This window comes from Spermophilus citellus (genome assembly GCF_964194105.1).
Source record: "Spermophilus citellus genome assembly, chromosome: 7".
NCBI lineage: Eukaryota > Metazoa > Chordata > Mammalia > Rodentia > Sciuridae > Spermophilus > Spermophilus citellus.
Window position 1 is genome coordinate 27,305,467 of NC_138188.1, and position 16,877 is coordinate 27,322,343.

The 16,877-nt window shown below is 39.0% G+C and overlaps 1 protein-coding gene across 2 annotated transcripts in view; it reads right to left on the reverse strand.

Annotated features, from left to right (window-relative positions):
* Positions 1–16,877, reverse strand: part of DCAF1 (DDB1 and CUL4 associated factor 1) — a 72,066-nt gene that overhangs the window by 2,649 nt on the left and 52,540 nt on the right. For both annotated transcript variants that reach the window (XM_081301119.1, XM_081301120.1), the window contains 5 exons: positions 16,659–16,752; positions 16,059–16,163; positions 15,387–15,460; positions 14,771–14,872; positions 5,008–5,260 (listed from right to left, as the gene is read on the reverse strand). In XM_081301119.1, the coding sequence (XP_081157245.1) occupies positions 5,008–5,260; positions 14,771–14,872; positions 15,387–15,460; positions 16,059–16,163; positions 16,659–16,752 (628 nt within the window). The remainder of the gene's footprint in view (positions 1–5,007; positions 5,261–14,770; positions 14,873–15,386; positions 15,461–16,058; positions 16,164–16,658; positions 16,753–16,877) is intronic.

Sequence of the window (16,877 nt, forward strand, 5' to 3'; positions counted from 1 at the left end):
TTGCTATTACTATTAAGATTTAAGGGGCTGGGGTTGTTACTTAGTGGTAGAAGGCTTGCCTAGCATGTGTGAGGCACTGGGTTCAATTCTAAGCACCACATATAAATGAATGAATAAACTAAAGGGCCATTAACACCTAAAAAAATTTTTTTAAGAAGAAATAGAGTTAATAAGGGTCTCTGATTAGCACAGATATTGATCAATGCGCCCACCCAGTAGCTACATAAGCCCCTAGACTAATACATTTAAGTGACAACCTGCTACTGGGTCCCCTGTCACCCTGTGGATGTTTTCTTTCTTTTCTTCTTACGTGAATAAATCCTACTCCACTCAAAAAGTGGGGGTAGGCTGAGGTGGTGGCTCAGTGGTAGAGTGCTAGCCTAGCACATGTGAGGCACTGGGTTTGATCCTCAGCACCACATAAAAATAAATAAATACAATAAAGACACTGTGTCCATCTAAAACTTAAAAAAAAAAATTATTTAAAAAAAAAAAGGTCTCAGAGGCCACAAATGTGGCTCAATGGTAGTGCACTTGCCTACAACACAGGAGGCCAAGGGCCTCATTCCTAGCACAGCTAAGAACAGATAAGACCCTTCACTATTCCCTATCACCGATAAGAAATGCTACATGCAGCTTCATGAAGATCACAACACAAGCCTCTTTAAGGAAATGGCTCAGCATCTGAGAGCCTTTTGTGCTTGAAAATGGACTCCCCACCTGGTGGCCAGGTGGTTGGACTCCTTTCTCTACCTTCCAATTTTTCCTCATCCTCCTTCCAATCCTTTCCTCATCCTCCAAGTGTTGAAGTGACCCAATCCCAGACCCTGGATGGAACCTGCCATTCTGAAAGTCCTTGAAGACAAAGGCAGTCTAATTATTATCAATTCCTGCAGTGTTTAAGCCACTGATACAGGCACCTGGGGGAATGGGAGTAGCGGGTATTAACAAGTCGAGACACAAAGACCCTTTAAGTCAAGATGCTTCTGGTTCCTAGGTTATGGTTGTGTATCTGGAATCATTGGATTCCTGCAGAATCCAGGACCTAGGCAAGGTTACCAGGGAATCCATTATGTGTTTTCTATTTCTATGGCTTTCATCATATCCTAAAAGGGTTCCAAAAACTCCAAAATGTCAACAGCTACCCTGCTCTAGAAAATTAGTATGAAGTAAAATACTAACAAACCAAGGGCATCGACGTGCTCTGCTATTTACAGCTATTATGGATTTGCTACATAACAGAGAAAGAGCAATGGAGTGCAGCCTACAGATACTATCTGTATCTCCATCTCAATTCTAGAGGTTGAACTAAAATATCAAGATGTCATCTATTTTATCAAAAATATTCACACCTGAGTTAAATTAACAATATTCTCATAACTAATTAGAATTAAGAGTTTTCCAGATTAACTTTGACTGGAGAGGAGGAACTGTCTAAAGGAGAAAGTAATTTTACCAAATGCAAATTGAGAGGCTTTTAATTCAAATGAAGAATGATAAGGGAGATAAGACCAGGCAAATTCAGAATCTGATGACTGGGCTTGCTCAAGGATCAGCAAAACCAGGGAAAAAGCAACATATATTAACTTCATGTGGTCATTGCTGGCCCACAGAATTCCCCCTTTCAGGGAGGGGCTTTTAAACTGAACTATTCCTTCCATACCAGATGGTTAACAAAATTATATCATGCCCAAAATTTATCACCCTAATGCAGTCAAGTGAGGAAGAATATGTTTATATATTTTAAAAGCAAAAGCTGTTTCCAGTCTGAGGACCTGCCCAGTTCTACTACTGTTCCAGGCTTTGTTAAGTACCCCTAACCAGATGATCCATTAGTAAATGATGTAGTGGAGCAGCAGAAGAGCAACAAAGACCAACCTCTAGAAATAGCTAAAGCATGGACTAGGCTACATGCCATGAGTAGTATTTTAAATCAATCTCATCATCAAGTGCACATCACTTCTCCTGTTCCGCCAAGACTTCCTTTTTTTTTCCTTTGCATTTAACGAACACAGTCTTAGAAACTTACAGAAAAATAGCCCAGACATCTTCAGTCCTTAAATGAAGTAAATCTGACCTGTCCTGATTCACTGTCCTAAAGCATGAGCAGAAACTGAAGTATCATCTGGATTGTTGAAAACGTTTAACAGCAGAGGCTCTCTGCTTTCATTCATTTTCCCCATCATGGTTTAAGGATACAGCACTGTGAATGAGGGCAGCTGTCCAGGTTAGGGTGGATGTGTGGGTGTTTTTCTTTATTTTATTTATTTATTTGCAGTACTAGAGATTGAAACTGGGGTCTCATGCATACTAGGCAAGCACTCTAACACTGAGCTATATTCCCATCCCTTTATTTTTTATATTGTGACACTAAGTTGCCCAAACTGGCCTCAAACTTGCAATCCTCCTGCCTTAGCCTCCCAAGTAACTGGAACTACAGGTGTTCACCACTGTGCCTGGCTTTTTTTTTTTTTTTTTTTTTTAAGGAATTAAGTCATCTTTACCATTTTTATTTTTTTTTTATTTTTTTTTAAGAGAGAGTGAGAGAGTGAGAGAGAGAGAGAGAGAGAGAGAGAGAGAGAGAGAATCTTTAATATTTATTTTTTAGTTCTCGGCGGACACAACATCTTTGTTGGTATGTGGTGCTGAGGATCAAACCCGGGCCGCACGCATGCAAGGCGAGCGCGCTACCGCTTGAGCCACATCCCCAGCCCCCTGGCTTTTTATTTTTGCTGGGTAGTTCTAATTTTATGAGCTCTTCCCCTGCTTTTTCTGGTGATCTAAATGTATTAGTTAAATGCAGATAACCAGTTCTTCAGATTATACACTCTAGCCAAGTCTAACTTTTAAGTTTTTTTGGTTTTGGTTTTTGGTTTTTTGTTGTTGTTGTTGTTGCTGTTGCTGTTGCTGTTTCCAATATTGGGGGTTGAATCCAGGGGCATTCTACCACTGAGTGCCATGACACCCAGCTAAAGTCTAACTTTATTTGGACACTATGGATGAACAAACTTGACTGAACCAAATGGAAACATTAAACAAACATCACAAGGCTAGAGGTTTAGCTCAGTGGTAAAGCACTTGCCTGCATTCTCAAGGCCTTGGGTTCAACCCCAACCACTGGGAAGATCCATCACAGTCCTAACAACATTGTGACTTCACTGTCAAGTACAGATTCCCTCCTTCAAAATTAGCTTGTGACCCTTCTGTATGGCTTATTTGGAAACTTGTATAAACCTTAAGTTTGGGTATTTTTGTTATTCTTTTTCAAAAAAGTACAGAAAACAAACTTATGTTGGGGGCACCACCATTAGCAATACTGTTGGCTGGTCCCCCCAACCTACCTTATAATTGAAGGAAGTTATACCTTATCCTCCATAACTCACTACTCACATATGACAAAAAAAGTTTGGTAAAAACTGCCCTATGCTGTAATCCCAGCATCTCCAGAGGCTGAGGCAGGAGGATCACAAGTTCAAAGCCAGAGTCAGCAAAAGCAAGGTACTAAGCAATCAGTGAGACCCCGTCTCTAAATAAAATACAAAATAGGGCTGGGGATGTTGCTCAGTGGTCAAGTGCCCCTGAGTTCAATCCCCAGGTACCAAAAAAAGAAAAAAAAACAAACTTCCCTGTGTCCCTTTAAGAATCAAAAATGGAAGCTAATAAATACTAGTCATCTTTAACACAGAAGGTTGGCATTTGTTAATTTCTGTAACAGTGTAAATGTTCCACATATGTGCTGTTCAACATAGTAGCTACATGTGGCTACTAAGCATTTGAAATGCAGATTTGAATATAACTGTATTTTTAACTTGAGAAATTTTATTAGTGGCTATCATTAGAAGATAAATATCTACTATGACTGCTAGAATGCTGGTTAGGTCTGTTACATGAAAAATAGCTGGATTTCCAGGGATTACTCCCCAGTCAGGTGGGGTATCACTACAAATAACCAGGACCATAGCTAGCACAGGTCTTCAACAGTGACACATTCTTGCAATGAGGAAAATATTACCCTGAGACATGCAAGAACACAGCAAAGCATATGAACCTTAAAACTATTAGTTGTCTTATTCAAAATTCATTAGCAAAGGCAGGAAATTTGACTTCAGACACCTGTCCTAATGGAAGGTTACTAGAAAAACTGGAGCTTATTCTTCAATATTTAGAATAAGAGTGCAGAAAGGAAATGAACAAAACAGATGCCAAAGAGAAACATTGTCCACTGGCCTTCAGGAGGTATTAACCAAAGAAGACAGGAAAGCTCCTCCACAAGAAGCCTTAATTTCTTTATAACTTCAGAAAGGAACAACAGTCATGAAGAGCTGCAGCTAACTCCAGCTCTGGTCCTCTTAAGACAGCTACACTTTGACCTTTCATTCTAAAGTTAAAGGAACTGACAACTGTAAGTCCACCACCTATTTTTGTTTAAAAAAGAAAGAAAGAGGGGCTGGGGATGTGGCTCAAGCGGTAGCGCGCTCGCCTGGCATGCGTGCGGCCCGGGTTCAATCCTCAGCACCACATACCAACAAAGATGTTGTGTCCGCCGAGAACTAAAAAATAAATATTAAAAATTCTCTCTCTCTCTCTCTCCTCTCTCACTCTCTCTTAAAAAAAAGAAAGAAAGAAAAAAATTGGTTAGAACACAGCTACAATCATCTATTTACTCTTATCTGTGACAGCATTCTCACTACAACAGCACAGCTGAGTAACTACAGCAGAAACCATATGGCCCACAGAGCAGAAAATATTTACTGCATCTTTACAAAAAAAGTTTGCTGACCTCTGCTTAAAAGGTAAGAGTTCACAGACATTTGGTGTGAGTACAGTCTGATTGGAGAACAGAGAATGAGTGATGTCAGAGTGCTTTTCTTTAAGAGATCACAGTAGTGAATCAGCAGTTATGGGGCAAAGAACTTGGGTACAGCTACCCTCTGGGTTGGGATGGCTCAAGAGAAGGGACCTTGGCGAGGGTGCCAAGGCTCAGCCCAAACTCTGCCCTATACTTACTATCACCCAGGATCAGTTCCACTTCCTCATCTGCATCAGAGTCTTCATCCTCCCCGTCTTCTCCTTCCTCTAAAAGATTTGCTAGCTCCTCATCAGAGGGAGAGAAGTCATTGTCCCCATCCTCTCCTGCATTCTCATTGTTGTCATCCTCCTCCAGTTCCGCCTCCAGCAACTGGTCAGTGTCAAGTTCATCTAAATCATCAGTGTCATCATCATCTTCATCATCATCCTCTTCCTCCTGTTCTTCCTCTTCCTGGTTTAAAAAAAAAAAAAAGGCATGAGGTCATTAGGACAAACGCAGAGGCTTGACCCATGTGGGCCACAAGGTAATTCTTGCCCAAAGGGACACAGAAGAAAACTATCAGCAAAGCAGGTTATAAACTAGGTTAGCACAGACTTTGTGGGCTAGTCAGACTCATCAGTGCTGGCTGAGACAACCACACACATGTCCCCCAAGAAACTCAAAGCACCCCTCAAACAAGGATTATTGGTCATTCCAAAAAGGCATTCTGGCCATACAGCCCTTTTTCAAGGAAAGAGACAACTTGCTTCAAAGACATCTCTGCCATCAATATTCTAAGAACCCAAAGGGACTCTTCTTTCTCAACCAAAGCAAATGAACTGAGTTGAAACACTAGGGAAAAAGTTTGTACTTGGAATCTAAAAAGAAATGTTTTAACAAATGGAGGAAGAAGACATCTCTTCAGTCTCCAGTTCCTAAGCCCTTCAAGTAAGTACCCTTGTACTTCTAACAGACAATGTAGATGAGCCCCTAAAAATGCGACTGCATACCTTTGATCTAAATGTTCTAAAAAAAACAGGTTTAAAAGACAGAGCACACACAGATATTCACATTTCCTGTTACAAGCAGTGGAGGGAATGCTACATAAACCATCCATCCTTCCATTTACCCCCAACACACACACACACACACACACATTTTTTTATTGATACATTACAGTTGTACATAATGATAGGATTTGTTGTTACACATTTGTACATGGCACACAATATAACAACATAATTTGGCCAATATCAACATCCTTCCATTCTTATAACAACTTCCCAAAGGCAAGAAAACTATCAGAAAACCAATGAAATACTTTTCTCTAGGTTATCTAAACTTCGAAAGTCTTCTATAGATTTCAGCTTTGCATTAGAACCCAAACTGTTTTCCCTTCAAAAACACCTCTATTTTGATAAGGATGACACATATTCCCAAGCAAGGTTACCATCAATACTAAGCCTTACCAATAACAAAAGGATTCTAATTCCTACAGTAATAAAATATAAAATTCATTTTTAATAAATACACCTAATGAAAACAAAATATTTTTATTTTAATTGTGTAACAACCTAATCACTTAAAAAAATGTAATACTGATCACTTAAAAAACTTTTTGTAGCCTAGCATGCACAAGGCCTTGGGTTCAATACCCAAGTATCCCAAGAAAAAAATAAAGGAGGCCCACCTAGCTACTAGTATCTACCAGCTATAATATAAACTAGGCTCAGGGAGCATAGTAACTCTGATCCCAGACCCCTGATACATTTGGAGTCACCATTAGACACTTTTTGATATGTTGTTTGATGCAGTGATTTACACTTTAACAATTTCTGACAGTACATGGGAAAAACTGACACCTTTCTCAATAATCCTAATACTAAAAGTATATGTCTGTATACAGATTTTTGTGTGTGCATGAAAGAGAGAGAAAGGGGAGAAAGGAGAAGTAAATATATACAAGTAATGGCCTGAGACCACTACTCCACAGCTTTGGCCACACAGTACCTCAAAATAATCCAAATAACCCAAAGCCCTAACCAGATTACAATTTTGACTTTTCTTTTTCCCACTTCAGAACATTTTCATGACCAAAATCAGTTCTAATCCATTCACAAAGAACCTCAGTTAAAAATAAGAAGAGAGTATCTAGAACCCTATGTCTCTTACCCCTTTGTGGAATGGAATAATTTACATTTTATGATAGAAAAAAAAAGATTTAAAATGCTGCTCTTTCTTTTGAGGTGCTGGGGATGGAACCCAGAGCCTCACATGCTAGGCAAGAGCTCTACCAATGAGCTACATCCCTAGCCCAAGAGAGCACAGTTTTTCTGGGCACTAGGATTTGAATCCAGAGCCTCACAAATGCTAAGCATACACTCTACCACTAAGCTACACCTCCAACCTGTCAAGATAGAACAACTTTTAAACATCCACAGTTGAGTGGGTATGTTAAGCTTCTCAAATAGATATTAGCTGTTTTGATTTCTAAAACATCAAGCTTATCTGACCCAGAAGTACTGGGGTGAAAACAAGTTTCCATATCAAAGATAGGGAATTTCATGAACAATGATTCATAGACAAGAGAAAAATATATGTAAGAAAATATAAGTTTTGTACTTGGTCTTAGTGCATTTTCTTTTGTCTCCTCCTGCATTGCAAAAATCCATATCAAAAGCAATGCTGGAAAAATAGGTTACGCAAGGTCTAAGCTTTGAACTAGATGCCAGTCCAAATTCTACCAGCATCCCATAAACAAAATTGTTTATCTTATAAATGTACACATAACCATCCTGGAAAGATGACATCATCATCCTTACAAATTAAGACATTATATGTAACATGGCAGGGGAGGTGAAATGAGTAGGAAAGAGAGAGCTACCTGAACCTGAAATATAGCACACATCACTTCATTTTGTCTTCTTTTTTGTTGTTGTTTTTGATACCAGGAATTGAACCCAGAGGTGCTTAACTACTGAGCCACATCCCCAATCCTTTTAATTTTTTTTTTTTATTTTGAGACAGGGTCTTGCCAAGTTGCTTAGGGCCTAAATTGCTGAGGCTGGCTTTGCAAATTGCAATCCTCCTGCCTCTGCTTTCCAAGTCGCTGGGATTATAGTCATTCACCACACCACATCCAGCTAGATAGTAGCTTAAATCTAGAAATACTAGTTTTGTTTTGTTTTTCCTTAACCTAATTCACTAGGGTTTAGAAACAGAATTAGCGGATCTGACAGCCAAACCATTTTAAATCATACTGTACTAACAAATTTCCCAACAGAAAGAATCCCCCCAAAAAAATCTTCTCTCTCGATTCCATTTTAAGTCAATTTCATGGTTACCCAGAGGGCCCTAAACTAGGCATGCAGACAACCAACCCACCCACTCACTTTCTGTATAAAAAATAGGTTGACAAGCAGAAGTTCCCTCATCTGGTTGCTGGTCCTAAACCTAACTTCAACCCTGATCTGAGAGAAAGCAAAGCTCCTCAACCACGGTGGGACTCTGTTGCTCCAGATGCACTTTGGTATCCCCACCTCCCTCTATCCATCTTCACACTTCTCTCCACTGCCACCTTATTTTCTATGACAAGTTCAGCTTTCCCAAACCTAACAACTTCTCCATCTACACAAACTTCAAATTCCTTCCACATGTTGACTTTTGAAAAGGATGAGTGAGGAACTTTATTCCTGGGCTCCATGTATTTAGCTATAACTGGCTCACTTAATTGCCCACACCCCTTTACAGTGCAGCAGCTCTGTGTGTGCTCTGGAGCCAGGAGGCCTCTGCTGAACATAAATTTAATTAGCATGATGATAAAAAAATTCAGGGCAATTTACTGACCTTTACAAGGTTACTGTTAGGATTTCAACTGGCCTTTTTACACATACATGTATATAAGTTCTTTGGAAACTGGCACATACAAAGTTTTCAACAAGTGTTCGATGTTCTGATTAGACACAGAAACCAGCCTAAACAGCCAACCATGAGTAGGACCTACAGTGAATAATCTATCTTGGTCTACAAATTGGAAGGCTGGCCTGATCCTTACTTGGTCTTTTCCAGATCGCTTCCTCTACACACAGTTCTTCCAACTTTATTCCTGCCTTCATATATCTTTTTATTTACAAACTGTGCAGAACAGCTCTATCCATCTGTACCACCAAAACTTAAAATCCCACAATTCTACAACTGAACTCAAACCACTCCTAACCCAGCACCTTTTCTATTTTCTGTTACCAGGTCAAAAACTCAAGCACATCTTCCCCTTCTCCCACTTCTCTGGCTTCACTTCCAGTGAACTTTTGTTTCTCACAAATCCAAGGTCCCCAGCACTCACTCCAAGTCACTCCCAACTGTATTCAATTGCTTGTATCCCTCTGCCTACCAACCTCCAGTCTCTCAATTCTCTGTGGTTTAATCCCTTCCAATTGAAACCTCCCAAAGGCTCTGTATGACATCCCTTTACAAAACTGCAAGAGAAGCAATGGCCATACTGAATGTCCATCAAATGCCAACTTCTCTGAATCTCAATCTTTTTATTAAATGAGATTGTTTGATTAAATCAGGTGAACATGAGAATCACCTGAGAAAACTTTTTGCTAAAACACACATGCCTAACCTCTTTATTTTCCAAATGAAGCTCATGCAAATGGATTTTGGAAGGCCTCCCTGTGGATTGTCAAGTGTACTCCTAATTAAAACCTACTGCTGGAAGGGCTGGGGATGTGGCTCAAGCGGTAGCGCGCTCGCCTGGCATGCGTGCGGCCTGGGTTCGATCCTCAGCACCACATACCAACAAAGATGTTGTGTCCGCCGAGAACTAAAAAATAAATATTAAAAAAATTCTCTCTCTCTCTAAAAAAAATAAATAAATTTAAAACCTACTGCCGAGTACAGCGGCACATGCCTATAATCCCAACTACTTGGGAGGCTGAGGCAGGAGGATCACTAGTTTGCAGTCAGCCTGGGAAATTTATTAAGACCCTGTCTCAAAATAAAAATAGCTAGGGATATAACTCAGTGATAGAGAACTTGTCTAGCACATCCAAGGTCCTGGGTTCAATCCCCAGTACGACCAAAACAATCCAAAAAAAGAAAAGAACTGCTGCCAAGATGACAGAAGTACCTTGAAGTTCTAAAGTTCTACTTCTCTGTAATAATGCACCTTGTCCACAGAATCCCCAGAACAGAACCTAAAGGTGAATCCAGGCATTCCCAACAGCCTTCTCTGCTAAATTACTCTCTTTTTCTTAAGAACTTAGCAGAATTAATTTTCGCAGATTTAGTACAGCATTTGTTTCTAGACCATTTAAACTCTTCTCAAATATTTATTTTTTCAAGAGAAATAGCTTTTAGCGTATATTTCCTTCCAAAATATATCCAATCCCTTAGAAAAAACAAACCTCTAGTAATACTTTAAAGAACAGTTAATCTAAAAACTAAGGTAGCTTTTTAAAATGTAATCAAACCTGATCCTACTGTCTTGACATTTTTATATCAAGTCACATTTTGTTGTCTTTAAACTCCTATTTAACATGTGCTACTGGTATAAACCACCTTAAAAATCACTTGTTTTTTTCCTCTCCTCACTGGAGAATCCCCTGCCTCCCCCCCAAAAAAAAACCCTTCAGAAGTCATCACATCTGGCTCCAGCCACAGTGCAGTAAGTTTAGAATAGGTAGACTCTTACCATCCGCTTCTAGGCAGTGGAAAATACACAGGAAGCACAGCACACAGTGTGTCCCAGATTCCAAATGGAGTGGAAAAAAGAGAGCATTATTCCCCTGTTGAATTTCTTTATAATTGTAAGGTTAACTATAATTAGCTGAAATTCACTGACTTTCCAAAGTCTAAGAATAATGATCAACTATTACTCTTTGATATTATAATTTCGCCAAAAGCCAACATCAAAGTTGACTGAACTGATCTTCAAAACAGTTATCAAACTTCCAATGAATAACATAAGCTCTGAAAGGTGACTGGCTTATCTGTGTTTTCATCAAATGCCTGAAAGAAGGCAGATAGCAACCTCAGAAATCAGGCATGCACAGACAAATACATTCTGTATATTTTTATGTATCAATATAGTAGTACAGTTCATCCCTTCCCATAACTTCCCAACATTTAAACAAAAGTGTATGGTATGTAAATTATATCTGAATAAAATCCTTTAAGTAAAAACCATTTTATACTGGTATTTGATGCTGGACCATTTCAACAGACTGCACCTGATCACTCATGCTTTTGACTTTATTTTGCTAAGATCAAAAGGCAAATTCAAAGGTGTTGGTCACAGGTGCCTGAATCCCTAAGTAATATATGTCAACCCTAAAACAGCTGAGAAGACCATAGAGCAAGTATCTAGACTAGGACAAAACTTTGAATAGCAAATGAATCATGAAAATGAAGTCTCTAGTTTTAAAATCAGGTGAAACCTATAAAGGAAAATGAGTAAAAAAATAATAACAATAATTCAAGTTGCACCTACATAAGTAACAGGGAGAAATCTGAAGGAGATAGTAAATACAGCAAAACATCACTCCAGGATTCTAGAAGGAATTCATATCAACACGAGGTTACAAATAATATTTAATTACAAGGCTGGGGTTGTGGCTCAGTGGTAGAGCACTCTTCTAGAATGTGTGAGGCACTGGGTTCAATCCTCAGCACCACATAAAAAATAAACTAAAGATATTGTGTCCATCTACAACTAAAAAAGAAATATAATTTTTAAAAAAGTAATGATATTTTATTCGACTCAAAACATCTCTAAGTCAAAAATCAAAAAACCAAGAGGAAAAGCAGTATTCTAATGGACAACATTCAAACATTAAATGTACTAGGTGACTTACAAGGACTATGTAGTTAGTATGCAGTGAAACATACCTACAGCCAGCAAAATCTGGAAGCAATGCTAACTTACCCACATCATACAGATACACTGATACCTAGGTCCCTCCAAAGCTAGAAAGCTTTCAGGCTCTGGACCCCAGAGCCACTTGCCAGGACCTCTTGCATCTGTACCTCTTGATCCTAGTTGCCCAAGCCAATGCAGCTTCTACTTTTCCATAAGAGACAAAGACTCAGACGTCCTTACCATCAACAACCTATCTTCTTTCTAGTATCTTTCTCCCTTCACCACTCAAAAGGAATGTTAAGCAGAACCACAGAAGGAGAACCAAGAAGACAGACACTAGGCCTCACATGGACCCATTTAACTTAACAAAGTAAACCTGCTGCTTCAGATTTACAGGTCACCTTGTAACATCCAGGAAGCCTGAAACAGAACTGATACCTAGTAATGATGAATGAACCTGGGGGAACAAGCCACCTTGTATCACTGTAAAACTGTATCTTCTATACTCAATGATAATATACCTTATTTTGTGACAGCTAAAGTGTAAAATGTCATGTGTGGAGTAGGGTGTCTAAAGTAGCAAACCAAAGCAAGAATAAAGGAACGGACCCTGATAAGAAACCACAGGCAATCACACAAAATGTCAAGGATCAAAATCTACTTGCAAGGGCTGGGGATGTGGCTCAAGCGGTAGTGTGCTCGCCTGGCATGCGTGTGGCCCGGGTTCGATCCTCAGCACCACATACCAACAAAGATATTGTGTCTGCCGAGAACTAAAAATAAATATTAAAAAAAAAAATCTACTTGCAAGCTCCGTTACCAAGAATGACTAGCACCATGTACAGATTAAAAGTCCAGCAGTTAAGACTATTAATATTCATGTCACAGGGCTGAAAATGTCACTCCATGGTAGAGCATTTGCCTTGCATGTTCAAGGCCTTGGGTTTGATGCCCAGCATTGCAAAGGGGGGGGGGGGGGAGACACCCAAATGCCATAAATAAATCATAAACCACCTATATCCATCTGAAGACCTTATACCTGTTATCTCATAATTCATGTGAGCTATGAAACTTAGACCCCTGCAGGCCATGCAGCTGAAAAGCATTAAAGAAAAACCCTTCTACTTTAGGAAATCCCTAGCAGCATTTGGTGAAGTAGTTTTAAACTCTGGAGCCTATTTGTCTTTTGTGGTGTTTAAAAAACTATGATACTGGGCTGGGATTGTGGCTCAGCGGTAGAGCGCTTGCCTAGCATGGGCAGGACCCGGGTTTGATCCTCAGCACCACATAAAAATAAAGGTATTGTGTTGTGTCCATCTACACCTAAAAAATAAATATTAAAAAAAAACTATGATACTAATGCTGTCATTTTAAGTATAGGACTTTCCAAAATAATGTTTCCAACAATAATCATGACAATCCTCACTATGTGGCGGGACAGAGGGAAACCAGAATGGGAAACTGCCCAACCCTAGAGAACAAAGAAACAATCTTTGAGTCAGGAAGCAGCCAGGCCCTGAAGAAAGTTCTGCTCTGATCCCATGGTGATTACCAGCCCACCTTAACCAACATCCACACTCAGAGGGGAGAGAGGACAGGGGCACGAGACTATTTTCCTTACTCTGCTGAGAAATCTATATCTGGGGATTATATCTGGGGATTATGGATCAATTTTGAGCATGCTTAGTCAATTGGAACATACCACCAGAACAGTAGAAAGAGCACACACAGGGAACTTTAGGTAAGAGTATCTGTTACAGCTTCTTTTGTCTAGGTATATTTGATCCAGGTATACTGGATCACCTTTGATGCATAAGTGATAATGCATTCAAAAGAAGAATTTGATTTAAAGAGCAAGTGAATGCTTACAACCTATGAAACCCAACAGTGAAAATCACACCTAAATCTCAAATTAGCAAAACAAAATGGCCTTGCTTATTAGTCACAACTAAGTTCTATTACAAAAAAACATGGGTCCTTAGTCCATAGTCTTAGGCTTTCACCCAAAAATAGTCACAAAATTATTATTTTCAAAAATTTTTTGCTTTTAAATTTTTCCTTTAAAATTTGAAGTACATGCTATTTTGAAAGGATCCTAACAACAAAGGATCCTAACCTCTGAGCATGACTTACCAAAATGGAAGAGAGGGATGAGGGCAAAAGCTATGTCAATACAAATAGAGGGAAGTACACTTCCTCATATTCTATGGTGCTCCCCTCCTCACCTAGGTCACCTATGTGTCCTTAAAGAGGACACAAAGCAACAAGACTAAGTAATACCAGAGTGGGAGGGGGAAAAAATGAACTCAAGATCTAGAAAAAGAGACATTTTACTGGCTTTAATATCTGCAACAAGAGAATGTCAAATGTTAGTCATTTAATTTCAACTTTATAATACTCACTCTGCAATAAATTATTCTAGAAGATTAGAGAAAAGAATTAGGCCTGGAAACTGTACTTGAAAAGAGAACATGGTGTAAACCCAACAGACAGAAAACAAACTGCTGAAAACTCAGATAACCGAGAAACTCTTCAAATCTGAAGAGTGTGACACCACACAGGTAAGTTACCTACCATTAAGTGAACACAAATTAAAACTCCATGTGAAAATGAAAAAGCCAAGACTGTGAGACACTATACTATTCACTCATATTTTATATATGTTTTATTTTTCAAAAGCATTAATCTCTTCTTATTACTCTGATCACTATACCATAAAACTGAGAAAACACAAAACTTTATAAAGGTTTACCAATTTCTATAATCCATCTCTAGCAGTGGCTCTTCTGTTTTGTACTAACTTCAGTAATGACGGGAGTTACTTATACTGAAGCCGGAAAAGGGCCTGATTTAGAGATTGAAACATGAAAATCTCTGAAACAACACTCAGTGATTGCTAAGCTGCAAATTAACCTACCAGTGGAAATCAAGATCATCAGGTACTGGGCTAGAGTCTTATAATTTTACTTTCTTCTAAGTTTCAGATATATGACAAGTCTTCCAAATGTGGCAAACAGGTAGCAAAAGCTGATCTTGAAAAAAAACCTCTAGCAAAAAGCAGAAGAGCATAATCTCTATGAAGCACTACTTAGCAGAAAGACATCTCAAAGAGCACTGACCTGGTCCTCTTCTTCATCCTCATCCTCTGCCAGACGCTGTCTGCCGACTTCATACAGTCTGCATACTGTGTCCATGTTCAGAGAATCCATGCTGCCTTGATTCTGGAATAAAACACCCAGTCCAGAAGGAATAGTGAGTTTTCAGAAGGTTCATATCCACACCTCAGCTCTGGTGCCCATGACCTTGACCCTGTAACTATCAATGTTTCCAATACCTAAAAATCCTTGAGTTGGCTCTCAAAATATTATACCTGGGACACACAGAGGGAAAGAAACAGAGCATATGAAGGTTTTGAACAATGAAGGCCTAAGTACAGAAGAGACCACCATCCTTGGAACAAACCTGTCTTGCTCTGGCAAGACTCCTCTGAGAAAGGGATGACAATGTAAATCCAAGGGGTAGGATTCTCTACATTGTCTTATACTGAGATCTTCTTATTATTTCTCTTATACTATATGTCTCCCAAACACTACCAATTCAGTAGGCTATCAATAATCTATCAGAAACATTATCAACTTTAGAACCCATTTGATATCAGACAAAACCCCTGTAATATAACTTAAAAATGATCATACACATAAGAAAAACAGCAGGATCTCTGCAAGCTCCCTTTACCTCAATGACAGCAAGATAGCAGTCTTTGGTGTCTGTACACAGGTCAAAGATATTCCGCTTCACATCAATGGTTGCTGAAAAACAGAATGTGACAAGACTCAGGACTGGACCTATAGCTGTGACCTTAAAACCTGCTTTTCCTCTATAGGAAGTTAAAATGATTATTCATAAATATTTCCAAAACTCCTCTGATTTTCAGTGAAAAGTTACAGTCCTCCTGGAAAGTGGAGGATCTTTAAAAAGTAACATTAAGACGTAAAGAAAGCTCCCTGGAGCTGGGTGCAGTGGTACATGATTGCAATCCCAGCAATTTGGGAGGAAGGCAGGAGGATTGCAAGTTTAAAGCCAGCCTCAGCAACTCAGTGAGACCCTGTCTCAAAATTTAAAATTTTTTTAAAAAGAGCTGAAGATGTGGCTCAGTGGGTTTAATCCCTGGTACTAAAAACAAAGAAAAAGAACAAACAATTCAACTAATACATGAACATGTATTAGTGGTACATGCCTGTAATCCCAGTGACTTGGAGGACTGAGACAGGAAGATCACGAGTTCAAGGCTAACCGGTATAACTTGGAGAGACCCTGTCTCAAAAATAAAAAAATATGGGGGATACAACTGCCAGTACCTCAAAAAAGAGGGGAAAAAATGATCAATACCTGCCCCTCCATGCTTACCTATAGGTTTGTAATCAGTTGCGTTAAATGTGCGAAAGGATGACCCAAAAGGACTTTTCATCCTCTCTTCTATTAGGTCATCTTCATCATCTGCCTGCAACATAGCTAGCGGGGACAGGGGAATAATAAAATACTGTTAAGAATCAGAAACATTCCCTATTCACAAGTGCAGAAAATTTTAATGGCCAATCAAGATTTCAGTCAGTTTCCCTGAATTTAGTTAGTTCCTCTCAAACTGTCTTCCTTGCATATCCAATCTATTGTGGCAAACAATGTCCTCAACTTCTCATCTAGCTCCCAATAAATGTAACAGCTGAAGGCTTACAACATCCTAAAACAATAAATAAAAAGGTTTTTAAGACATATGTGTGGAAATCACAGCATAAAATTTCTTTCTATACAAGATTTGTTGACTTCCAAGTTAGTTGCCTTTCATTCTAAATCAATGTTATTTTTAACCACCTTTTTTGTTACCACCGCACTAACCTTTTCATCTACATCAGAACTTTAAAGTGCTTCTCACAAAAGCAGAATTTCCAAAAAAGGAAGTATCCAATTAAGTGAGTAGAAGAGAAGAGAATGAAGTGAAAAGTTTATTACCTCCATACATCACTGTTCCCGTGTGGTTGAACACCACACGACACTGATCCAGAGCAGGAACAGTATGTAAAAGATGGAAAGTTCGAAGGTCCCACTTGGAAAAGGAGTAGTCAAGGAAAACTATTTCACACAAAAGTTCTTATCTAACCTCATGGAAATTCTGAAACATCACTTTTGTTCCCCTCTTGCTAGGTATTGATACTTTAAAAGTCATAGATA